General features: G+C 37.0%; 2 protein-coding genes and 1 long non-coding RNA gene across 9 annotated transcripts in view; 2 read left to right on the forward strand and 1 right to left on the reverse strand.

Annotated features, from left to right (window-relative positions):
• The window catches only part of LOC127846488 (uncharacterized), a 496,240-nt gene extending 495,756 nt beyond the window's left edge, over positions 1-484 (reverse strand). For all 7 annotated transcript variants that reach the window (XM_052377765.1, XM_052377763.1, XM_052377762.1 and 4 more), the window contains exon 1: positions 260-484. In XM_052377765.1, coding sequence (XP_052233725.1) covers positions 260-367 — 108 coding nt within the window. In that variant the 5' untranslated portion in view covers positions 368-484. The remainder of the gene's footprint in view (positions 1-259) is intronic.
• Positions 485-665: 181 nt separating this feature from the next.
• The window catches only part of LOC127844938 (neuroguidin-like), a 39,887-nt gene continuing 13,649 nt past the window's right edge, over positions 666-26,903 (forward strand). Inside the window, exons 1-6 of the mRNA XM_052375505.1 lie at positions 666-742; positions 9,511-9,638; positions 16,275-16,412; positions 16,914-16,998; positions 17,273-17,325; positions 22,104-22,200. Of these exons, the coding sequence (XP_052231465.1) occupies positions 9,513-9,638; positions 16,275-16,412; positions 16,914-16,998; positions 17,273-17,325; positions 22,104-22,200 (499 nt within the window). The 5' untranslated portion in view covers positions 666-742; positions 9,511-9,512. The remainder of the gene's footprint in view (positions 743-9,510; positions 9,639-16,274; positions 16,413-16,913; positions 16,999-17,272; positions 17,326-22,103; positions 22,201-26,903) is intronic.
• On the forward strand, positions 11,755-13,225 carry LOC127844939 (uncharacterized). Its single transcript, XR_008032978.1, has 3 exons — positions 11,755-11,848; positions 12,009-12,183; positions 12,578-13,225. It is a non-coding gene; the product is annotated as an uncharacterized LOC127844939 (long non-coding RNA).

The following is a 26,903-nucleotide window of genomic DNA, read 5'->3' on the forward strand; positions in this document are numbered from 1 at the left end:
ATAATCCTTTTTATCCTATATATATCCTTAGTATCGGGGGCTACCGCCCCCAAACCCCCGCTTTGTCGATAGTGTTAAACAACTGCGTACCGGTAACGTTCAATCAGCCTAAAACCAGAACAGCCTGATCTTACCATTGATCTTATCACATTAATGATTTATGCATTTTCAGAACTGAAGATAAAAAAGAAACACAAACAAATCCGTTCATATATTTAAGTAAATATCATTATCATTCATAGCAAAGGATTATATTAACCTCAATTATCTTCCCTTTTTCCTCACTGCTTGCTAGATGAAGAATTTCTTGCAAATTTTGATAGTCAAAATTTTTTACATATTGGATAAGTCTATTCTTAATGTCCATGCTGTAGTCAGAATATTTTGACAATTAAGTATCAAAAATATACTTTAATCAACATCGTTCTTACGCTTGAAATAAAAATTAACCAGCAATTATTCAACCTGATTGTTTACACACATTTCCCACCATCTGTCAAAAATTAATGGAGGGGCGTGTTATTAATAATATACTTATATAGAGAGTAAAATTTTATTTAAATTATATCATTTGAAAGATTTATTTAAAATTAATGTCAAACGTATTCGTTATTAAAATAAAATAAAATAATCATGAACAATTATTAAAGACGGCTTAAAAATAATGATTTCTCCCGTAGCAAGAAAACTTCCGGAAAAATGGGTCCAACGTGTTTTAACTAATTTAACTTATTTGTATTGAGTAAGTGTAGAATTGTTCGTTCGAATCCAATGAAATGAACAAAAAACTTTTACGTTTAAATTTATTGATTGCTTAAGTTGTATAATAAGATTATTGCTTATATTTATATAGCATTAATTAGTTGTTTTGATAACAAAACGGGATTTCGGATATGACTTTATTCGGATAGCTTCAAGATTTTTGACCTAAAGAAGTTTTGATAGACATTTCAAATTTAGTAATCTATTATGAAACGAAAGGAAGCTCATTGCAAATAAATAGAAGCAGTAACTAGTTGTTGAAGTCAGGGCCTTCCTTAGTTGCAACACGGGCAGCAGTATCATAAATTTGCCCCCCCCCCTAGTTGCAATAATAGGGTTCCCCTGAAGGGTCACAGGGGCAGGTCGATACATCTGTAGTCGAGAAGATGCTGGACGACCTGTAAATAAATCTCAAATACACACACACAGTTGCAAGTTCCGGTGCGCATGCGCGGTGAAAGTAGAACTTTTTATGAGAGTGAAATAATTTAAAATGTTTTTCAAAATTATCCATTAACATCGCGGTGCAATCATAACTAAAATGTGTCAGTGTTGTGCTTAAATAAGTGGATTATCATTTTTGATAGTTTTAAGGAATATATTTTTTGTGTGCTAGGTGTACTTTTGACTTTTTTTGTGGAGCCTCGTGAGATCACAAAAATGCCCCCCGCGGAAATCAAACCTCAACATTTGTGATGAGTGTAAGAAAGACGTGGGATCTGAGGATAAAGCTTTAGTGTGTTGTGTCTGTGAAAAATGGTTTCATATTAACTGCCAGCGTGTCACATTAGAGGATTACAAATTTCTGGTCAAGTCTGACAACAGCATACAGTGGTACTGCAAGGGTTGTAGGGGTGCTTCACTTAAGTTGTTTAAAATGCTCACCTTAGTCTCTAAAAGACAAGACCAACTTGAGGAGGAGGTAAAAAAGTTGAACAATGGTATGAAGGAGTTTAATAACAAAATGGACACCCAGTCATCAGAGTTTCATGATCTTATGAAGGATGTTTCGGAGATAAAAAATGGCATGCCAGCTATGATTAATGAGAAGGTTAGTGAAATGATAATGGACAAGCAGGAAGAGGAATCAAGGGTAAGCAATATGATTTTCTTTAATGTGGAAGAGGTTAAGGGAGGTAACTCAAAGGAGAGTGATGCCATTTTGATTGGTGAAGTGTTGGATAGTTTGAACATTGAGTTGGAACGTTCACAATTGGCTAACATAACCAGATTAATTACAGAAAATGGCTCCAAAATACGTCCAATAAGGGTGAGAATTGAAAACAGAGGAAAGAGAGGTGAGATCCTTAGGAATGCTTTTAAACTAAAAGGGTTGGGTAAACTATCGAAGGTTGGTATCGGGAGAGACCTTACTCAGAAACAGAGGGAACACAACGCAAATTTAAGGAAACTTTTGGAGGAAAAAAGAACAGAGTACCCGGGACAAATGTGGGTTATCCGTCGGGATAAAATTGTGGAGCAGACAAGAGTTGTCCCTCCGGATGCAGTACCTGATGCGGGGAACCATCAAAAATGATTAAATAGCCAAGTTCCTGTAAATAAGTTAAATGTTATTGTTAACAGTTCCAAATGTTACCCTGTTAAAAGTTTAAAGTCTGTTCAGTCAGATATATTGAATCCACAAACAAACAATTTCATGAACTTTCATCATGGATTGAAGGTTTGTTTTTCTAATGTTGACACTTTGAGTAATAAACTCGCAGAATTTGAGGCGTATCTTGCAACTGAAAATCCGGATATTGTTGGACTATGTGAAGTATTTCCGAAGGTCAGTTATGACAAATATAATATTAATAACTTGTCATTTTTAAATTATAATATTTTCATGCCTAATCATAATGGTAAGCGTGGTGTCATATTGTTAGTGAGAAAGAACCTTAAGGCTACAAAGATTGACTTGTTTGAAGACATAAATTTTGATGAAAATGTGTGGTGTGAAATAATCCTGAAAGACGATGATAAGATACTTATTGGAGTGATTTATCGTAACCCATCATCTACTGAGGCCAATAATGAGAGACTTTTAAAGCTTATAACCCAGTCCTGTGCACTTAACTACAGTCATTACATGTTATTGGGTGATTTCAATTACAAGGATATAGATTGGGAAAACTGCAACAGTAATTACGCAATCAATGCCTCTGGAACGAGATTCTTGGATTGCTCTTTGGATAATTATTTACATCAACATATCAAGACTTTCACTAGAAATCGAGAGGGTCAAACTCCAAGTTGTTTGGATCTGGTTTTCACAAACGAAGAGACCATGATTGACCAGGATTCTTTAAGCATTCAACCACCCATTGGTTTAAGTGACCATTCTGTTTTGAACTTTCAATTAGCCCTTTACTACACAGGAGAGGAAGTTTCGGAAAGTTATCAGTTCTATAAAGGGGATTATGACGCTATCAACAGAGAATTAGCTCAAATAGACTGGGACAATATGAAAGATAAGGATATTGATGAAATGTGGTATTTTTTTAAGAGCTCGCTTAATGATCTTGTCAATAAGTATGTACCTAAGAGAAAACGGAATGATAAACACAAGAGAAACCCCCTTTGGTTTAACAAAAAGTGCAAGGAAGCATTTTTGAAGAAAAATAAAGCGTGGAAGCGGTACAAATATTCGAGAAACAGGGAGAACTATGCTGTCTACGCCTTAACCAGAAATGAGTGTTCATCCACTGTTAAGGACGCTAAAAGAGACTATGAAAGGAAAATCGCCAAGGAAATAAAATTAAACAACAAATCGTTCTGGAAGTATGTGAATTTTAAGAGAAAAACGAGAGACAGTATAAGTATCATAAAAAAAGCAGACGGTTCAGAAGCAAAGTCAAATTTTGAGAAAGCAGAAGTCATGAATTCTTTTTTTTGTAGTGTGTTTGTAAGAAGTGAAGCATTTAATGAGGAAGTGCCAAATGACATACCGTTTTCTATGAGTGATTTTGAGATATCCATTAGTGATGTTCAAAAAGTGTTGAAAACCTTAAAACCTGATAAATCACCTGGTCCAGATGGTCTTCATCCAAAGGTTTTATTTGAAACACAAGGACACATTTTAAAACCTCTGCATATGATATTTAGGGAATCACTAATAAAAGGAAAATTACCAGATGATTGGAAGAAGGCTACTGTAGCACCAATATTTAAATCTGGTAATAAGAAAGAACCATCGAATTATAGACCTGTGAGTTTGACATCTGTTGTGTGTAAACTTTGTGAAAAAATCATCCGGGATAAATTAATGTCATACTTGTTAAATATGAACCTACTTTCAGACAATCAGTATGGTTTTCGTCCTAAACGTTCATGTAATATTCAATTACTGGAAATTCTCGACAGATGGGCTGAAAGTGTTGATGAAGGATCCCCTATAGATGTTATTTATCTAGATTTCAGCAAAGCCTTTGACAGCGTGGCACATGATAGGCTTTTATTTAAACTAAATTGTCTGGGTGTGCATGGTGTTACCCTAAATTGGATTGAGAATTTTCTAACAGCACGATCTCAATGTGTAAGGATAGGCCCAGCAATGTCCAATTGGTCTAAAGTCATAAGCGGAGTTCCACAAGGAAGCGTTCTGGGTCCTGTACTTTTTCTTTGCTTTATAAATGACCTGCCAGATGTTGTCAATGGAATAGTCAAAATTTTTGCGGATGATACCAAGATTTACTCAAATGTTAATACCACTACTCAATGTGATGAATTGCAGCAAGATCTGGACAACCTGTGTGACTGGAGTTCGAAATGGAAGCTTTCTTTCAATGCCAAAAAATGCAAAGTCATGCATATAGGATCTACTAATGAAAGGCATAGGTATTCAATGCTCGATAAAGATGGAAATTTCATACACCTGGACTCGGCACAATCTGAGAAGGACCTTGGAGTGACTTTCAATGAAAATTTACATTTTGGAGAGCACATATCAAACATTACTTCTAAGGCACAGAGAGTACTAGGACTTATTCACAGATCTTTCGAATACATGGAAACGGAAATGTTGCTTCCTCTCTATAAATCATTAGTTAGGCCTATTCTTGAATATGGATCAAATGTTTGGTCGCCATATCTTAAAAAGGACATTAAAAAGATTGAGGATGTTCAGAGGAGAGCTACACGACTGGTTCCTGCATGTTCTACCCTCCCATATGAAGAAAGATTAAAATTCCTTGGTCTACCAATTCTGGAGTACCGAAGAGATAGGAGTGATATGATTACTCTGTATAAGTCTATTTACGGATTGGACGACCTAAAATGGAGCAATATATTTAACTTGGCTCAAGGGGACTTGAGAGGTCATCACCTAAAATTCATTAAAAAAAAGTGTCATCATAATGTAAAGCTAAATTCATTTGGAGCTAGGACAGTGAACATGTGGAATGCCCTTTCAGAAGAAACTGTCTCTTCAACATCCCTGAATGTGTTCAAATCGAATTTGAACAAAGAGAACTGGAATAAGAAAAAATTTAAATCAACTGTGTGGCGCACTATGTCGCGTATAACATTTTAAAGAAGAGGGGCCACAATAGACTTTATCTAATATTACGGCCCGAAGATCAAGGTAAATCAAGGTAAATCAATAATCCAACTCCCAGCTATTGACCCTCCGGGTCCTGGGAGTTGCAACTGGTTTCACGATTAACCATAGAAATGTTACCGCCTGGATTCCGGACACTGATTTATTGGTAAAATAAACTATTTTCTGGCATGAATTAACACAAATAGATCGTCAATATATCTATAATGAGCAAATTAATATAACTTACATTATATGGTGTGCTCGCAGAAGAAATATTTTAATCAAAGTTTCAAACACATCAACCGTAAATGTAAATGTCAACTTGTTTGCATATGGAACAGTTTTTATTAACCAAAAGAAAAATTAAAGGAACGCATGCGGTGTGTTTACAACAACATGAACCAATAAACGGTTTACTTATGCTTTTCTCCGAACATACAATTTTTGTTTTTAAGAAAGTTTATTTTCAAATATTAAATATTTTTTTTAAATGAACAGAAATTTTGTATATAATTTGTTCAAATTTTAATTAATACTTATGTTAGTTGTATATGAATAGCGGTCAGATTCGACACCAACCGCCAGCCACAGTGCCTGACCAAATTCCTGGGGAAATGCCAGTATATATATATACAGGGATCATATTTTCCCGCAACATCAATCGGTCCGGATATAAATTGGGAAAAAGTATCCGAAAAATTAATGTCCGAAATCGTTACAAATTACGTAAAAATATATACCATTGATTTTGCCATTCATGAAGGTGGTATAATAAATGTACAAGTAAAATTCCCTTAGGCATTTTTTTAAACGGAACGAGTTTTCTCAACTGGTTTTATCATTTGCTATTTCATTGTTGTTTCGTGTGCTGTTTTATCAGACTTTTTCATCGATGTCAATATTTAATCTGTGTTAGTCTATACCGATGTTTTAAATTGTTGTCGACTCCATAATAGCTTGCAAACATGCACTGAACCAAACAAATGTCTGTGCGTAGGTTAGCTACTGACAATAACACACCAAATAATTAAGAAAGTATTCGTGTACATTATAGTTTGTTGTCAAATAACCCACGGCTGATAGTTTAGATGCGTAGGGATTTAATCGCGAGAGCGAAACATTTAAAACCACGCATCTAATTTTCCGGTCGTGAGTTATTCAACAACGAAGTATAAAGTACACGAATTATTATCGATTCTAACAAGGTTTTACTAAAGATTAATACAATGCATAATATTTTTCTTGTGAACTATTTTATGTGAAGTTTCGCCCATAAAAATAACTTTCGGCTGTTCTGTCGATCAGATCCGCGACTTTCATTCATAATTATATAACCGGATTATTACGCTGGTGGAAAATGTATCGGCATGTTTTGTTTAGTTACAGCGCTATTTTTCAGACGCGTCTTTTCGGATGCGTCTTTAATCCGTTGTTCACAAGTTTTGATTTTTGGTCTCACGTGCAATAAACCGGCCCTGACCGGTTTAGAGACTGCAGCGAATGGTTTATCACACATAATCGAGATAAGAATGTCATAAGGGTATGTTAGCATGTACAGGGTGTAATCGATTTCATGACATGGGAATTTTAGCAAACAGAATCGGACCGACTGTTTGGGATTTTCAATCGGTCTTTCATGACCCCAATCGGTCTAGGACCGATAAAACCGAAAAAAATATGATCCCTGTATATATATATATATATATATATTATTCGCTTGTTATTCTTGTCTGTTAATCATTACATTTTAATCAGTGACAATAATCAAATGAAAAATCTCTCCAAAACACCTATCACACCAACACATCCGCATTTTGCACAGCACCATGAACAACACTGACAAAGATCACACTCACATACAGAACGATTCTTTAAAACGCAACCTTCCCTACGCATAACACACTTTCACCCATCTCTTTAGTCAACAAAGTCTTTAATACAGACAGCCTCAAGCACTCAACACTCTTAAACGTCTCCCTCAATCCACTGTCTCTTACTAACGAACGACCATACAGATAGACAACTGCAAGGGAGGGGTTCCATATGCTTTTATTTTAATATTTATTTCAATATTTACACACATTATCAAAGCTTTACAATATGTACACTAGGAGACATACATCTATGCACTGTTATTTTAATATTTATTTCATAATCACACACAGTATCAAGCTTTACAATATGTACATAAGTAGACATACATCTATATACGTTTATGCTAATATTTATTTCATTCCGTTTATAAATTAAATACTAAATTGTATAGCATGAAAAAATAAAATATTTATTAAGTATTCCATACTACAGCCTTATCTCTAGGCATGTAAGAACACCCGACACTACATCCAGTTTTTTCCCGATTTTCAGTTCAATTAGTTTACAGCGCAATAACTGTTTCTACAATGCCGTATCTAAAAGCACGGACTCTACCACTTATCCGATCGCAGGGAGTATAATTATAAGAATGTGTCCTAATTCAAACTACACTGTTATACGCAATACAATTTCAACTGCTACCACAAGACCAGATCGTCAGATACTACTGTGAAAACAATTTGTGCAGTGTAACCGTTTCTTTCGCTTTGCACTAATCGACAATTCACAACTTCTGCCATAAACGATTTGTTATCAAGTTTATGTTTTGAGCATTTCTCAACAAAATACACGCAAATGGGTGTCAATGGTAACATTTATTGTGTTTGTAACGATGTATTAGGTTGATTGAACTCGATCTGATGGACATATGTGAGACATTATTTTTTTACATTGAATTAGGCCTTATCAAGAAGAAGAATATGAGCTGTACGTATGTATTCATAAAAGCTAAGAGCATTCAAAAAGAACTACCCCCCCCCCCCCCCCCCCCCCCCCCCCCCCCCCGCCTTTTTTTGCTCCATTTTGGGAAAACGCCACACTGGAATTTTGGGAATTTCGCGTCGTGAAAACCCCCATTTTGGGAAAAAAATAATCGCATAATTGGCTCAATTGGGAAAAATTATCGCATGTAAATAGTGTTTCTTATATTTCAAAGAAGCCGTTAACTGGTTAATAACGACTTTTTTGATAACTTATTATTAAAATTTTACAAAATATTATGACCATGTGTGATAAGCGCAGGTTTTTTAATGTGAATTTGGGGAAAAGGCCTGGCCTTTTTTGAGGTGAAAAAGATCGCGTGAAGGGCCGGATTTTGAGGAAAATAAGGAAAGTTTTAATTAATCATTAACATTTTTTACAGTTTTTAAAACAAATTCAAGGCAACAGATAATTTAATTATGCAATAGTTTCTATTTTCTACACCGGATCAGGTTAACTTATATATTTTAAGGTTAAACCCCCCCCCCCCCCCACCCTATTGTGTATTTGTGTATGGTTTGACTTTTCAACAACAAATATTGACAAAAATACATAGGTATAGGTGTGTACATTTAACAATCTGGAACCCCTAGGGTAAGCTCGGGGGGGGGGGGGGGCAAATTTATGATACAGCTGCCTGTGAGTTGCAATAATTCAACTATCAGCTTTTTTGGGACTCAATTTTTGGACAGTTTATTTTACAATTCTATTTTATGAGAATTCTTCCTTTCTTATCTATTGACACTTTGATCATGCGTTTGAACAACCGGATTAAGGTCATAAAACCTGTCAGACAAATGCCTTAAAGCAATAGACCAATACACGTGTGTTATTTGGTAAACAACTACGTATACTCGAAAATTGGTAATAGAATATTGTTTCACTCAACAACTTAAAGTGAGAAATATACATCTAGTTAAGTAATTTATACACACATACTGCATGGTATTTTACAAGTACATGTACATGCTTTTATTCATATAAACAATTGACGCTGTACTCATTGCATACCAGTATTCGATCATCAAGTAATATTTGGTAGTTTGCCTCTAAGTAAAAGACTCTTATATGCTCAATGTTATAGTATTAAAAAAAACAAAAAAACATCCCAATTTCATTCATGACACAATTTTTCCCAATGCACAAAAGGCCCATGTTTATTCCCCCCCCAAAAAAAAAATACTGCTGTAAATTCACTTAATGTTTCAATTTTATATATTTATTTGAATAAAACTGATTTTGGTTCTTATAAAGGGTAAAATATCAAAACGTAAAATTTAGCCAAAATATAGCTTGCAAAGTATTTAATAATTTATGTATCACCATTAGGAACAGTTTTTGTTTGCTTTCAGTTATGGATGGTGACCTTGAGAAGGCCACTGCTTTGTTGCAGGACATTCAAGCTAAATGTCAAGACTCCACTAATCATGTCAATGATCTCTGCAAACGAGCCGTGGCTTGGGAGTTCAACACATCCAAGGTCTGTATTGCGTTTATGCAGTGCAACATGTACGTTGTTTACACTTTCCTTATTTCCAATGTGTACATAGTATTACTTATTTGACAAGGTCTTTCCAGAATACGTTGCAGAATGTTGAGTTTTTTAACCAGCTTTTTATGAAGGAAAAAACTGGTTATTGGATTGGTGAATGTCGGCAGGTGGGTGGGTGGGCGGTCGGAACAATTCTTCCAAGAGTAACTCTTCCTTCATTTCTCAACGGATTTCAATGAAACTTATACAAAATGATTGTCACCAAGTGCACGGGAGCATATTGTCGGGATTTTATGATTCGGTCGAAATCAAAGTCGCCACGACTAAACATAGATTGAATTTTCCCTTGTCAAAAAATAACCCACTTTCATACCAAAACACACTTAAACCAACATAAAACTGTGTTTTTTCTGAGTTTTTCTCAGCAGAAGTTGGTTTTTGCTATTAAAAGCGAGTTTTATGTGCGCTAAACTGTGCTTAACTGAGTTTAAAGTTGGTTATTTTAAGAAGATGTGTGTTTAAGCGAGTTTTTTTCTGTAAGGAGTCAGTTTTTTTGTGTCAAAAGTGAGCCTTTTTATTTATGAGTTGGTTTATGTGTGTTTAAGTGTGTCTTTTTGTTTTATAAGCGAGTCTTTTACAACAGAAGTTGATCCTTTTTAAACAGAAGTGGGTTTAAGCGAGTTTAAATTGGTCGTTTTGTAAATAATTTGAGAGCTGAAACCAGGCTAAAAGACTCACTTAAACACACTTTTCAATAAGTTGGTTTTTTGTTTATAAATAATACTCATCAATAAAACAAGAATTCTTCAAATAGGTCTTTGTTTCATGTTTATAGCCATTATATAATACAAGTCAATTGTAAAGGAGCTTTTTTACAGCTTGTTTGCCATTGTCCCTATTGTAAATGTGTGTGCTCCCCATAATTTTTTAGTGAATATTGGATGAAAATGGCTCTTTCAGAACATCACAGGCTCACAGATGGACAACAAGTATCACTGCCAAAAACTATAAAAATGATAAAACTTAGTTTTATACCTGAAAATGAAAGAGTTTGTGTTTCGCTTTGATTTTTTTCTTTATATTTGTTTTTATTATAAACAATATCTTATGATTGTTTTATGTCTTAAAATTTTTATTTTTTTTTAATTTTAAAACAATCTTATATGATTGTTTATATTTGTTTAAAACAGTATTTACTTGTTAAATCTGCATATTTAAATAATTATGGTATTGGAAACATTATTTTGGAAATAATCTATTAATTTGTGTACATAAGTTATGCAAGATTTTGATATTTTCATATGATACCATTGTATCCATTTTCTTAATTTGCAATAAAATAATAAGATGCCAAACATGACCTGTGTTACATAAACAGTCAACAAAATAACAAGACAATACCTATCAGGGGCAGATAAGGCTACTGATAGGATTTGCCCAGACATAAGGCTGGAATAAGGTATAAGACTTTTGATTGGTTCAATTTTTTGCACAGGAAATTATTTGAAAACAACAACTTTTGAAAAACAAGCTGGTTTCAGCAATTGAATTGAGCTAAATTAAATTAACATTAAGACTTATAATTGTTCTGTAAAATGTATTGAAATACTTTCAGCATGAAGTATTGTGTGATGAAAACAATGTGTATTTTACTACAATTTGGAAATCAACAATAAGTTTGTTGGAAAAGAAGTTCAACTGTTTTTTTTTTTGGAATACTGAAGAACAGTTTTAACAGGTTTGTATTGTCATTTCTTCATCCTTTTTTTATTTAGTTTACTGAATTAATTATGATCATTATTATATTTATGTATTGTCACTGGGAAATGTAAATTGATAAGTTAATGTATTGCAACTTAAAGGAAAAACAACACAATTTGAAGCAAAAATAGATGAACATACACATGACAAAGTGTAAATGTTGGGTACAGTGAATTATTGTGGTTGTGTTTTATGATTATTGTCATCTTTATTGTTATTTATAGATATTTCTGGTTACTACTGAACAGATTTCTTTCCCTCATATTTTAATTTTGAAGGTTAAACTCTTGCCCCAAGAGCAAAAGGGGTAATCATACTACCTGATGTATGGACTTTTACACCGGGCTTTTACCCTGCACGAGCTGGCCAACTTGAGGGGAACTGAAGTGGGCAAACCTCGCCCTGTCGTTGAACAAGAAAGCTGGATTTGTTGAGAGGTAAAACTATACAGGTTATTGCATTTTAAAAGCGTCACAATTCTGACCAATGTGACAAAGATTTTTAGAGTTTGAAATGTGATGAAAGTAAATTACAAGCTTTGGAAAATTACCAAATGTAAATATTTTGTCAAAACTCCTTTTCTTTTTTTGGTTCTAGAGTATCATTTAAGCTGAAATCCAGCATGAAACCAGGGAGGTGATGGCCATCGCACAGGCCATGTGCCGACTATTCACTTTCCACCAGCTTGTGACTTGCTCCATGAAGGGAGCAACAACTACAAAGGGGTCACCAAGACCAAGCCTCCCCGCTGCTGAGAGAAATGCAATCATTGGTAATTTTTCTTCATCATAAAAATTTGAAGTACCAATTATCCATATAGAAATTCAATACACATTCTACAAATATTTTTCAGATCACTTACTGTTTACAGTCGCATAAATATCATTTTATTACATCATTTGTGAAAAGGGGGAGTTTTTATAATCCAAGTGACAGTTAACAATAGTTGTTTTTTTTATTCATGAAGTAAGGGATTGAAAAACTTTGTCTGTGTCTCTAGTCACTGTCTCCAGGACAATCAGTAATAAACTCATTTAAATTGTGTTGACTTCCTTAATATGCAAATATTTAACCTCTTTTTCTGGCTAGAGTATTTTCTATTTAAGAACAGATTTTGTTGTTTTTTTGCATGTTTTTAAAATGAATAGTCTATCATATTTTTTCAGATGTCATAGCCAAAACCTTTGACAAGCCTTCGGTTGATGTTGAAGAAAAGATGAGAGGTTGTTTAAGGCATCTGCGGCTGATGCACAAGTAGACTGAAGTCTTTGTAAATAAAATGTGCTGTTAAAATGATTATTTAACCATTGTTTTCACTTTGTTATATAGATTTGCACCTGTTTCAACAACATTAACTTATTTTTATGCTCCCGGTAGGGTCTCATATAGCAGTTGAACTGTCTGTCTGTCTGTCTATCCGTCCGAAAACTTTAGCATTGGTCATAACTTTTGCAATATTGAAGAAAGCAACTTGATATTTAGCATGCATGTGTATCTCATTGAGCTGCACATTTTGAGTGGTGCAAGGTCAAGGTCATCCTTCAAGGTCAGAGGTCAAAATCCAATGGAAGAAATAAGCAAAGAGAGATAATTTCTATACCTGCCAAATGATAAATAGAAATTTTATTTCAAAGCGGTGCAGTAGGGGGCATTGTGTTTCTGACGAACACATCCACATCTCTTGTTTGTATTTATTCCATACAATCTTACTTTTTTCAGTTCTTTCTTTGTGTTCAATGTTATGTTATAACACTATTATATTTTATTATAACAATGCCATGTCTGTCAAAATAGTTTTATCATGCTGTGTATATGGATATATATGTAAAGTTTTGTGTTTTATCGTTTAAAAAAAAGTAATTAGAATTTAATTTATGATATTTTTGTTCTTATCATAAAAAAGTTTTTCAGTTTTCAAGTGGATGAAAAGTGGGTTTTTACTGAGCATTTAACAGGTTTTAAAGCTAGTTTTAACTGCGTTTAATCTGTGAAAAGCACACATTTAGCTCACTTAATGCTCAAATAAAACCCCACTTTTAACTCGCTTAAGAACAGGAAAAACCGACTTGATGTGTAGAAGCGGGTGTAAAAGCCAACATAAAGAAGGAGAGCACACTAACTTATAACCAACTTAAGTTGGTAAAACTCGGTTTTAAAGCGTGTTTTAACTGCGTTTAATCTGAGTTAAGCACACATTTAGCTCACTTAACACTCAAACAAAAACCCACTTTTAACTCGCTTAAGAACAGGAAAAACCGACTTGATGTGTAGAAGCGGGTTTAAAAGCCAACATACAGAAGGAAAACACACTCACTTTTAACCCACTTAAGTGGGTTTAAGTTAGTTTTAGTTGGTTTAAGTTGGTATAAGAAGGTATAAGCGTGTTGGTTTATGTGAGTGAAATCCAGGTTTTACCTACAAAAAACCAAGTCGGTAAGCAAAAAGTGTGTTTAAAAGACACGCTTTAACCCGGTGCCAATACCGCAGGGTTTAACACGGTTTTAACACGGATTAAAACCGGGTTTTGCCCACTTTTTTGACAAGGGTTACACAAGGGGGATAACTAGGAACAATTAGTAACAATGCACATTTTGAATTGTCTCCCTTTATCAGACTTTTTTTCAAATTGAAAACCTGGTTTTGTGACAATTTTGTCCTTTGTTTAAATTTATTTTGCAGATATTTTATGTGCTGATATTTATTTATTAGGTCTAATAGTATTATAATAGTTATACAGTCATTATTGTGCTTGCCACCACTTGAATTAAGCGACTTTTGTCTTATGCAACCACTTTGAATTCCCCCGAGAGTTTTCACTATATTTTCATATTGTATTAAACGACTTTTGTCTTACGTGACCAACGATTGCTGATTTTCAGGTATTTTGATGTCCAAATCTTTAATTCAGCGACCACTTTGAGGTTAAAGTGGTAAATCTGTTGACCGTTCAGGGACAAATCAGTGTGAATTGTTTATCTAAGCCGATAAGATGTATGATAAGATTGCACCTTTGTTTTGTTTTCACACAAGCCATTTTCCTTTGTCTCGATGACCGTTTCTGATGCAGACTGCGTATAATTTTTTTCTTTAATAATACAGTGAGGTATTGACGCACAGTCTTAGGATTGAAAGAGTTTACAATCTGGGACGTTAAGTGACAAACTAATTAATTGCTGATTTTATTGCAGAAACAATGCGTCGACGCGACCAACATTTTCAGAGTGTTCCCGAGAGTTGTAAAAAATAAGCTATTAATCTGAAATATGTGTTGAAATCAGTTCACAAAAAAGAATTTATTGTAATTATGCTAATTAGTTTGTGTTAGCAAATTTGCCAATCAGGCCTGTTTATTTAGTTTTCAATCGAGGTTTTTGTATTTATTTCCCTATGCAACATAATCGAGTCAGATTTCCATAAGCTTACATGCAGAAATTAAAATGTCCAAACGGAAAGTGTTAACGTTTAATGAGAATATTCGGGTATTGGAATTGTCTAAGAGTAACATTGCGAATGAGTTTTGAGTCGGAAAAACCCAATTAAGTAAATTTGAGAATAAGAGAAAACAAATAAAACATATTTTAAGTAAAACATTATTTATTTATTTTATTTATATTTAGATTCACTTTATTACAAAAAATGAAATCCTTGTGTCAAAAGGTGATAATCCTACATTCATCTGGATTTAAAATCGAAGGTCCACATTCTTCCCAAATGGCCTTTTTTTATTTAAAGACCGTTTTATTAAGAGACCACTTTTGGTTACTCCCTTAAGTGGTCTCTTAATACAAGATTGACTGTATGCTCAATAAAAACTATATTATTTTGTTTTGAGTTAAGTTTTCTGAGAAATATTGTATGTTTTTATGTACTTGCAATTTATGAAAGGGACATGGATTGATAAGTGGCCTTTAAAATCAAACAAACAAAATTTCTTTTAGCAAAGATAGCTACATTTTCAAGCCTTGGTCTGGGAAAACGGGGCTTAATGAACACATTAATGAACACTTAATGTTCACATAGGGACACCACTTTCCGCTTTTATGGATTTTTTTAGGAAGTCTATTCTTAACAAAAATCTAGTCTAGGCGGAAAGTGACATCCCTGATTAGCCTGTGCAGACTGCTTTAAATCCAGTGTTGTCCCTGATTAGCCTGTGCAGACTGCTTTAAATCCAGTGTTGTCCCTGGTTAGCCTGTGCAGACTGCTTTAAATCCAGTGTTGTCCCTGGTTAGCCTGTGCAGACTGCTTTAAATCAGTGTTGTCCCTGGTTAGCCTGTGCAGACTGCTTTAAATCCAGTGTTGTCCCTGGTTAGCCTGTGCAGACTGCTTTAAATCCAGCGTTGTCCCTGGTTAGCCTGTGCAGACTGCTTTTAATCCAGTGTTGTCCCTGGTTAGCCTGTGCAGACTGCTTTTAATCCAGTGTCGTTCCTGCTTAGCCTGTGCAGACTGCTTTAAATCCAGTGTCATTCCTGCTTAGCCTGTGCAGACTGCTTTAAATCCAGTGTTGTCCCTGATAAGCCTGTGCAGACTGCTTTAAATCCAGTGTTGTCCCTGATTAGCCTGTGCAGACTGCTTTAAATCCAGTGTTTTCCCTGGTTAGCCTGTGCAGACTGCTTTAAATCCAGTGTTGTCCCTGATTAGCCTGTGCAGACTGCTTTAAATCCAGTGTTGTCCCTGATTAGCCTGTGCAGACTGCTTTAAATCCAGTGTTGTCCCTGGTTAGCCTGTGCAGACTGCTTTAAATCAAGTGTTGTCCCTGATTAGCCTGTGCAGACTGCTTTAAATCCAGTGTTGTCCCTGATTAGCCTGTGCAGACTGCTTTAAATCCAGTTTCCCCAGAAAGCAGCTCATTTCTGTTTCCAGGGAATCAGTTTCCTGGAGGTGAAGTATCAGATGTTGCTAAGCTACCTCGTCAACCTCACGTATCTCATGTTACGGAAGGCCGGTGGGCAGAGTATCCATGGAGACGAGACTGTTCTCAGACTGGTTGAGATAAGAACTGTGAGATCATACCCTAGGCTGTGTTGAACCCTTTTCCCACTCAGAAGTTAAAATGGCTATATGTGAGCAGCATAAAACCAAAACAGCGTACAAGTTACTCACAGTCTGTTCAGGTTTTATGCTGTTTGCAGCTAATCAGTGTCTTAGGTTTGGAAATTGAGGATTGTGATTCTTTCCTTATTTCAGATGATTTGCTTCTTTTCAATTCCATAATTCCTATACATTCACAAGTATTTCTTAAATGGTCAGGGTTTTATTTAAAGTGAAGAGTTCTGTTGGTGAATGCTATGACGGGTTGGCGGTGTAAGGGGTTAGCCTACCATGAAGTCTAGAATTGTGTCTAAAATTCTTCCACTGATCTAGTTTGAAGTTTCAGTTAAAGTTTCAAAGTCAACCCTGACTCTCAGCAAACATGATTTCTAACAAAAAAGCTTATATGTTTAGTGATTACCACCAACTTCATAGATGGAAGTTGTAACACATTATTTTTGTTATTGTCAGGTATTGGAAAAGATGCGACCAATTGATCAGAAGTTGAAATATCAGGTGGATAAGGTAGTAAGGCTGGCTGCAACTGGTGGGGCAGGTAAACTTGGACAATCTTACGTAGAACTGTATATGTTTATAGCAATTGTTTGCCATAGTAAAAAAGAAGGGTAAAACTTAATGAGCAAAAACATTTAGCATAACAATAAGCTTTGCAATTATTAAATCCACCAATTCTTCAGAAATATGAGTACATCAACCCCTGTTCTAAATATAAATCCAGAGCAATATTTATCTCAGGCCCTTAATGCTTGTATTGAAATACCATTCTATGAAATCTAATTGATCCATTCAACATTGATCTGTTATTTCAGCCTCAGATGACCCAATGAGATTCAAGGCCAACCCTGACAGTCTCGAAAGCAAGGTACTGTAAAATCATTAAATTTTGTGTGGTACAAATTTTCGTGGATTTCGTTGGTCCGCCGAACCACGAATTCAAGTACCAACGATCATTGGTACATTTTTAATCCGAAATCGGTCATTGGCGAATGTCATTTCCGACATTTTGTATTGTTGTCGGTTGTCCGAGATATTTGTTTTTTGTAATAGTTACTTCACTTCAGTAGGTCACATTACACTTTATCTTGACTTATTAAAATATTTCCGAATTGAAAATGTTGTTGTTACTTTCCACTAATTTGAGGTAAATTATACATGTTTGAACTAAGATGTTTATGATTTCTTAGTATGATAAGAACTACGATGTTAATGATTACTCAGTATGAATAACAAGTAGTGTGTTTATATAAAATATCAATTTGTTCGCCATCCAGTGCATTAATAAAACACTTAAGTCGTGTGAGTTTTCTTTTTTAATTCATCATAGTAAATATACGTTTTATTCATTATGGTTAATAAATATAATGCCTAGCATTAAACACAAATAACAAATCATATTGATACTTACAGTTAAATATAATATTTCATTGCACATACAAATGCATTTACACACATGAAATTTATCCAAGAATAGTTCTCAAGCACCATTATACCCACAAACACGTGCAGATTAATAGTATTTAAGCACTAATGGTCAGTCCAGCTTTTCGGAAACCCGCCTGTATCAAGTCCCGACGCTCGGACATCTTGTCATGGGTGAAAATGAGCCACTTAGCGTGATTGGGCTTCAATGTGGATGTTCTCAAGTCCACGTTTGCACCAGAAGATGGATCGCCGTCCTTCTTTTCCAGATGGGACACAACCTGTTCACAGTACCAGCCATGGAAGCATTGCTTCAGCTGTTGCTTGTACTCATAGTTGACGGACAAGTCCAGAGGCTGAAGTCGATCCGTACATGCAGCTGGTACAAACAGTGGCGTGATTCCATTTGCCTTCAGCAACTGCATCACTTCCTGTCCCCGGTGTGCCTTGAACACGTCAAAGATGGCTATGGCTTGCTGCTCACACTTGTGAAGAGGCAATGAGTCTCGGGATGATCACATTCTTCACGTACCGAAGCATACTCTGCTTGTTGCTCCAGTGGTTTTCATTGAAGGGGATGTCATAGTCATCTGGAAACCTGACCCCACGCGGTAAACAGCGGTCCGATTTCCAGGCGTAGATGACCTGCGGAGCAAGCATCGTACCGCCCATGGCGACAGCGAGGAGCACGGTGATATGTCGCTTGTCTCCATGTCCGGCAACGTTGACTTGTGTCAAATCTTTAGATTCCATGGTCCACTCGCCTCCTGACATCCGGTCTGATCCCAGTTGATGACGAGAGAATGCGACACGTTGTGTTCCTTGATCACACCATGGACCTTTGCCAGAAATTCGTAGCAAATGACTTTGATGTCTTGCAGGAGGGTTTTTAGCGCCTTGATCCCTTTCCTTTTCACGAAGCCCATTCGTCATAATATGCAGCGTGCCAACGTGTCTTCAATTGTCAGAGGACCCCCATACTTTCCATTCGTCGGTGATGTGCCGCTTTCGTGACGATAGCTTCCGCAGCAGCTTTCACAGTTCTCAGTTGACAACGCCACCTTGGAGACAAACGTTCTTGATGTAGGTTTGGACCGCCTCATCACATTCGCCTAACATGGCAGGGGCGCCTCTGGGGGACTTGGAAAGCAATTTCATGTCCTCTCCAAGTTCTTTTTTTTGTTTGACATACTGGTCTCTCATGCTTCTGACCGTTGTCTCGCTCACTTTCTTCCCCATGTTTGCTGAGAAGTGTCTCGAAGCCTTGGAGACCCGTTGTCAATTGCGTAATTCGCAATTTTTGCCCAGGTTTCATCACAGTAAGAACCATCCTCCCCATGCTTCCGTTTACATCCATTGACCATTTCTTCTACTGAATCGTTAGTGGCTTGTGTTAATAAAGCTTCAGTCATAGACTGAGCCTTTGCAGGGTCAGACAATCCTGCTATAGTAGGAGAACGTGTCTGTACTGTTCCTGTTTTCAACCATTTTGAAAGAGACATTGTTTGATTGAGATACGCTAGTTAATGCAATATGTTGTTTTAATGATAAGTTTTTGGTTAATAGTGCTTTTATAATCAAGCACGGATTATAAACTGTACATCAACGACTGTCCTCTTTTACGGGACGTCGTCAAATTAACAGTTTGCAGATTTATCACATATGTCAATTAGTGCCAATTAAACTTAAAAGAGACATTACAGATTTCACACTTGTATTTTGGGGACCTTATTACTCAATTGTAACTACTAGGGGACCAATTGTGCTGTGATTTACAAATATTGTTAAAACAACATTGATGGCAATTAGCGAGTGGGGACCCACAAGTGCGCCGCTTTATCGCTCTTATCGACAATTATCTGCAACACTTTCATGCTTCAGTGCACATAAACCTCGAGTCTTGCATTCAACACAGATAAGCAGATTATGCTTCGTTATTACTCTGGTTGTTTTAGTAAAATTTTAATAATTATGACGGTAAGTCTTCCCCGAAAATTTGAAATCCACAAAATTGCGTTTCAACAAATTAGTTGTTTTTTATTTGAAATCCATGAAATTACATGTCAACGAATTAGTTGTTTTTTATTAAACCACGAAATTTCATACCAACAAATTTCTATAAATTTACAGTAAGTGAAGGGTATAAGGTGCAGTGTTTTTTCACCATTTTAGGGTCCCTTTTGATAAGGAAAAATTGTGGCTTTTTTACTAAAATTGGGAAATTAATGTTGTTGTTTTGCTAAAACAATCCTTCAAAATTGAGAAAAAATTGTTTAGATCTAAAAAAAAATTGTTTTGAAAACCTTCAATTGGGAATGTTTAGGTCCCATTTGGGAAAAATATATACTTTTTTCAATTGTGAATGGAGCCGAATACAGAACTCGATTTTGAATGGAAAAAATTTTGAATGGAAAAAAAACACGCTGGTGTGATGTGTCGGTAATTTGTTGAGTTCAGTGCTCTGAATGTGTTCACAAAATTCTTGTGTACATTTTTCATTGATTGCCCTTCAAATATCTCAATTTTGTTTTTTATCTTCCCAAAATTTCATAGGCTTGGCATACTATATTGACCAAGTTACACGCAGACTTATTTTCCCAAGAAGTATTACCCTTGTATGATCTTAAAATGGCATTTTTACCACTAGATGTAAGGATAACTGTTTCAAAATGGCCCATAAGCCAACTGTTATCTTTACTAAAGTTGTAAAAATGCCATTTTAAGATCATGCAAAGTCCTTGAAACAGACAAATATTGTGGGGAAAAGCTTTGAAGCTATTTGTAAGCTCACATGATCACAATTTGTTCACGGTGAGCTTTTTTGACCGCCTTTTGTCGGTGTAGCGACATCAACATTTGCCTTGTTAACAATCTAGAAGCCACATTTTTTGTACGATCTTAATGAAATTTGGTCTGACAGAAGATTGGTCTTAATGATGTCTTGGCCGAGTAGGAAATGGTTCCAGTTGCTTGAAAAATATGGCTGCCAAAGGGGCATTTTTCCTTATATGGCTCTATATTACTTTAGTAAAACCTTGTTAACACTCTAGAGGCCACATATATTGTCTGATCTAAATGAAACTTGGTCAGAAGATTTGTCCCAATCATATCTTGGATGAGTTGGAAAATGATGCCGGTTGGTTGAAAAACATGGCCACCAGGGGGGGGGGGCATTTTTCCTTATATGATTTTAGTAAAAACTTGTTAACACTCTTAAAGTCACATTAAATGTCCAATCTTCGTAACACTTGTTTTGATGATATCTTGGATCAGTTCGAAAATAGTTCGGTCTGTTGAAAAACATGGCCTACAGGGGTAGGGGAATATATCCTAATATGGCTATAGTAAAACCTTGTTAGCACTCTAAAAGTTACATTTATAGTTCACTCATCATGGAACTTGGTCAAAACATTTGTTATAAGGATATCTTGGGGCTGCACTGAGCAAGTCAGATCCTTTGTATCTCAGGTGAGCAACTTTTGTCCTTTCAGTCTCTCCTGTATTTATCTGTAATTAGTTTAAAGTGTATTCAGTGTTTGTAGTATCAGGTCAGTGTGTTTAAGTGTGTTTTAATTGTATTAAATGCTTCTATTGTGCAGAATTGAGAACTTCATAGTGTTAACCTTCCTTGTAAAGTTTGCTGCTACGTGCAATAAGTCTCACAAGTGAACATGACAGAACAAGTTTTTCGATAGACAGAGAAAATTATATTGTAGTGTATTGCAAGAAAAAAGTGTCAAATCAGAGAAATTTACTCAACTGCTTTTGATAGAGTCTGTGATCTTTTTGGTAAAGCCTGCTTCTTGTTAGCTAAATATAGCTGTTACTATGGTTGAGTGTTTGTGTGTGTGTGTGTCTGCCTAAGCTTGCCTAGACTGTATTTCATGGTACATCAGGAATTAAAAAAAATATCCAACTTCAAATACCCAGCATGTAGAGATGGGGTATTGCATGCATGACCTTTGTCCCTTGATCAATGTCAAAGTCACATTCATAGGTCAAATGTGGTCATGTTGCAGCTCACTCGTACAGTCTGGTTGTCTTTCATCAGTAAGGTATACAAGAAATGTTTGCAATATAGAGCCAGCATAAGTGAAAGACAGACCTGAATTTGTTGCTTGGATAGGCTATACAGGCTGATCTGGGAAAACACTTTATGCATATGCATAGAGCCCCTTTTTCCATAGCGAGGCTTATTTGTATTGTGTCCTTGTCTTATAGCTTGCGAGTGACTCGGAGGAAGGCAGTGACTCGGAAGACGATGACGACCAGTCCAGCAAGCTGTACAAGCCTCCCAAACTTGCTGCAGTGCATTATGGTATGTGAGGGTGGCTGCAGTTCATTATGGTATATGTGGGTGACTGCAGTGCATTATGGTATGTGTGGGTTGCTGCAGTGCATTATGGTATGTGAGGGTGGCTGCAGTGCATTATGGTATGTGTGGGTGGCTGCAGTGCATTATGGTATGTGTGGATGGCTGCAGTGCATTATTATATATGGGTGACTGCAGTGCATTATGGTATATGTGGGTTGCTGCAGTGCATTATGGTATGTTTGGGTGGCTGCAGTGCATTGTGGTTTGTGTGGGTGGCTCAAGTACATTATGGTATGTGTGAGTGGCTGCAGTGCGTTTTGGTATGTGTGGGTGACTGCAGTGCATTATTCTATGTTTGGGTGGGTGCAGTGCATTATGGTATGTGTGGTTGGCTGCGGTGCATTATGGTAGGTGTGGGTAACTGCAGTGCATTATGGTATGTGTGGGTGGCTGCAGTGCATTATGTAATGTGTGGGTGGCTTCGGTGAATTATGGTATGTGTGGGTAACTGCAGTACATTATGATATGTGTGGGTGACTGCAGTGCATTATGGTATGTGTGGGTGCCTGCAGTGCATTATGGCATGTGTGGGTGGCTGCAGTGCGTTATGGTATGTGTGGATGGCTGCAGCGCATTATGGAATAAGTGGGTTGCTGCAGTGCATTATGGTATGTTTGGGTGGCTGCAGTGCATTATGGTATCTGTGGGTTACTGCAGTGCATTATGGTATGTGTGTGGGTGGCTGCAGTGCATTATGGTATGGGTGGTTGATTGCAGTGCATTATTGTATGTGTGGTTGACTGCAGTGCATTATGGTAGGTGTGGGTGGCTGCAGTGCATTATGGTATGTGTGGATGGCTGGAGTGCTTTATCATATGTGTGGATTGCTGCAGTGCATTATAATGTGTGTGGGTGGCTGGAGTGCATTATGGTATGTGTGGGTGGCTGCAGTGCTTAATGGTATGTGTGGGTGACTGCACTGCATTATGGTATGTATGGTTGGCTGCAGTGCATTATGGTATGTTTGGGTGGCTGCAGTGCATTATGGTATGTGTGGGTGGCTGCAGTTCATTATGGTATGTGTGGGTGCCTGCAGTGCATTATGATGTGTGTGGGTGGCTGCAGTGCATTATGGTATGTGTGGGCGGCTCCAATGCATTATGGTATGTGTGGGTGGCTGCAGTGCATTATGGTATGCGTGGATGGCTGCGGTGCATTATGGTATGTTTGGGTGGCTGCTGTGCATTATGTGTATGTGTCGATGGCTGCGATGCATTATGGTATGTTTGAATGGCTGCAGTGCATTATTAGTATGTTTGGGTAGCTGCAGTGCATTATGGTATGTGTGGATGGCTGCGATGCATTATGGTATGTTTGAATGACTGCGTTGCATTATTAGTATGTTTGGGTAGCTGCAGTGCATTATGGTATGTGTGGATGGCTGTGATGCATTATGGTATGTTTGAATGGCTGCGGTGCATTATTAGTATGTTTGGGTGGCTGCAGTGCATTATGGTATGTGTGGATGGCTGAAGTGCATTATGGTATGTGTGGGTGGCTGCGGTGCATTATGGTATGTTTGGGTGGCTGCAGTGCATTATGGTATGTAAGGATGGCTGCAGTGCATTATGGTATGTGTGGATTGCTGCATTGCATTATGGTATGTGTGGATTGCTGCAGTGCATTATGGTATGTGTGGGTGGCTGCTGTGCATTATGGTATGTTTGGGTGGCTGCAGTGCATTATGATATGTTTGGGTGGCTGCAGTGCATTATGGTATGTTTGGGTGGCTGCAGTGCATTATGGTATGTGCGGGTGGCTGCAGGGCATTATGGTATGTGTGGGTGGCTGCAGTGCATTATGGCATGTGTGGTTGGCTGCAGTGCGTTATGGCATGTGTGGATGGCTGCAGCGCATTATGGAATAAGTGGGTTGCTGCAGTGCATTATGGTATGTTTGGGTGGCTGCAGTGCATTATGGTATCTGTGGGTTACTGCAGTGCATTATGGTATGTGTGTGGGTGGCTGCAGTGCATTATGGTATGGGTGGTTGATTGCAGTACATTATGGTATGTGTGGTTGACTGCAGTGCATTATAGTAGGTGTGGGTGGCTGCAGTGCATTTTGGTATGTGTGGATGGCTGGAGTGCTTTATCATATGTGTGGATTGCTTCAGTGCATTATAATGTGTGTGGGTGGCTGGAGTGCATTATGGTATGTGTGGGTGGCTGCAGTGCATTATGGTATGTGTGGATGATTGCACTGCATTATGGTATGTATGGTTGGCTGCAGTGCATTATGGTAATGTGTGGGTGGCTGAAGTGCATTATGGTATGTGTGGGTGGCTGCAGTTCATTATGGTATGTGTGGGTGCCTGCAGTGCATTATGATGTGTGTGGGTGGCTGCAGTGCATTATGGTATGTGTGGGCGGCTCCAGTGCATTATGGTATGTGTGGGTGGCTGCAGTGCATTATGGTATGCGTGGATGGCTGCGGTGCATTATGGTATGTTTGGGTGGCTGCTGTGCATTATGTGTATGTGTGGATGGCTGCGATGCATTATGGTATGTTTGAATGGCTGCAGTGCATTATTAGTATGTTTGGGTAGCTGCAGTGCATTATGGTATGTGAGGATGGCTGCGATGCATTATGGTATGTTTGAATGGCTGCGGTGCATTATTAGTATGTTTGGGTAGCTGCAGTGCATTATGGTATGTGTGGATGGCTGCGATGCATTATGGTATGTTTGAATGGCTGCGGTGCATTATTAGTATGTTTGGGTGGCTGCAGTGCATTATGGTATGTGTGGATGGCTGAAGTGCATTATGGTATGTGTGGGTGGCTGCGGTGCATTATGGTATGTTTGGGTGGCTGCAGTGCATTATGGTATGTAAGGATGGCTGAAGTGCATTATGGTATGAGTGGATTGCTGCAGTGCATTATGGTATGTGTGGATTGCTGCAGTGCATTATGGTATGTGTGGGTGGCTGCTGTGCATTATGGTATGTTTGGGTGGCTGCAGTGCATTATGATATGTTTGGGTGGCTGCAGTTCATTATGGTATGTGTGGGTGGCTGCAGTGCATTATGGTATGTGTGGGTGGCTGCAGGGCATTATAGTATGTGTGGGTGGCTGCAGTGCATTATGGCATGTGTGGGTGGCTGCAGTCTATTATGGTATGTGTGGGTGGCTGCAGTGCAATATGGTATGTTTGTTCGGTTGCAGTGCATTATGGTATGTGTGGGTGGCTGCAGTGCATTGTGGTATGTGTGGGTTGCTGCAGTGCATTATGGTATGTGTGGGTGGCTGCAGTGCATTATGCTTCTACATTTCCTATACATTGGTCCCCTTTTGTTCTTTTCCTATCATCAAACCTGTATTGGTGAAATAACACCCTGTAAATAGAACGTTAATTTGTTATCCCGCCGAATTTTGTCTCGGAGGGGATATAGTAATTGGTCCTGCCCGTCTGTGCGTCTGTCTGTCCATCCAAAACTTTGTCCGAAGCATAACTCTAAAACTACTGAAGGGGTTTACTTGAAACTTAAAAATATAAACAGATGGCAAGTCAGGGAAGTGCAGTGACTAAGAACCAGGGGCCCATTTCATAAACAATTGTACGACAATTTTAACTTACAAGAGAATTTTGTAATGTAAATAATTAGACAAACTAGCTCGCCATGCTCGTCAAATATATACGGCGCTTGAGATGCCAATTTAATTAATGAAGTACTGAAAAATTATAATCATATGATATGGACTTAAGCAATTATGTTTCTTCGAAAAATGTATCTTATCATAAATGTGTACTACGATGTTTATTGAAACGGTCCCCATAACTCTATCTGGCTTAGTTTTTTAATTATCTCCCTTTATTTATTTTCATAGTAAATTTTTGTCCGGAGCATAACTCTAAATCTACTGAAGGGATTTACTTGAAACTTTAAATATAAACAGATGGCTAGAAGGAAAAGTGCAGTGACTAAGAACCATGACTCTATCTTCCTTAGTTTTTGAATTATCTCCCTTTATGTAATTTCATAGTAAATTTTTGTCCGGAGCATAACTCTAAATCTACTGAAGGGATTTACTTGAAACTTAAAATATAAACAGATGGCAAATAGGAGAAGTGCAGTGACTAAAAACCATAACTGTATCTACCTTAGTTTTTGAATTATCTTCCTTTATTTAATTTCATAGTAAATTTATGTCCGGAGCATAACTCTAAATCTACTGAAGGGATTTACTTGAAACTTTAAATATAAACAGATGGCTAGAAGAAAAAGTGCAGTGACTAAGAACCATGACTCTATCTTCCTTAGTTTTTTAATTATCTCCCTTTATGTAATTTCAGAGTAAATTTTTGTCCGGAGCATAACTCTCAATCTACTGAAGGGATTTACATGAAACTTAAAATATTAACAGATGGCAAGTAGGAGAAGTGCAGTGACTAAGAACCATAACTCTATCTACCTTAGTTTTTGAATTATTTCCCTTGATTTAATTTCATAGTTATTTTTTGTCTGGAGCATAACTCTAAATCTACTGAAGAGATTTACTTGAAACTTGAAATATTAACAGATGGCAACTAGGAGAAGTGCAATGAACATGAACCATAACTCTATCGGCCGTAGTTTTAATTACCTTCCTTTCTTTCATTTCCATATATTTTATTCTCTACAGCATAACTCCAACACTATATAACTA

This window comes from Dreissena polymorpha, chromosome 9 (genome assembly GCF_020536995.1).
Source record: "Dreissena polymorpha isolate Duluth1 chromosome 9, UMN_Dpol_1.0, whole genome shotgun sequence".
Classification (NCBI taxonomy): domain Eukaryota; kingdom Metazoa; phylum Mollusca; class Bivalvia; order Myida; family Dreissenidae; genus Dreissena; species Dreissena polymorpha.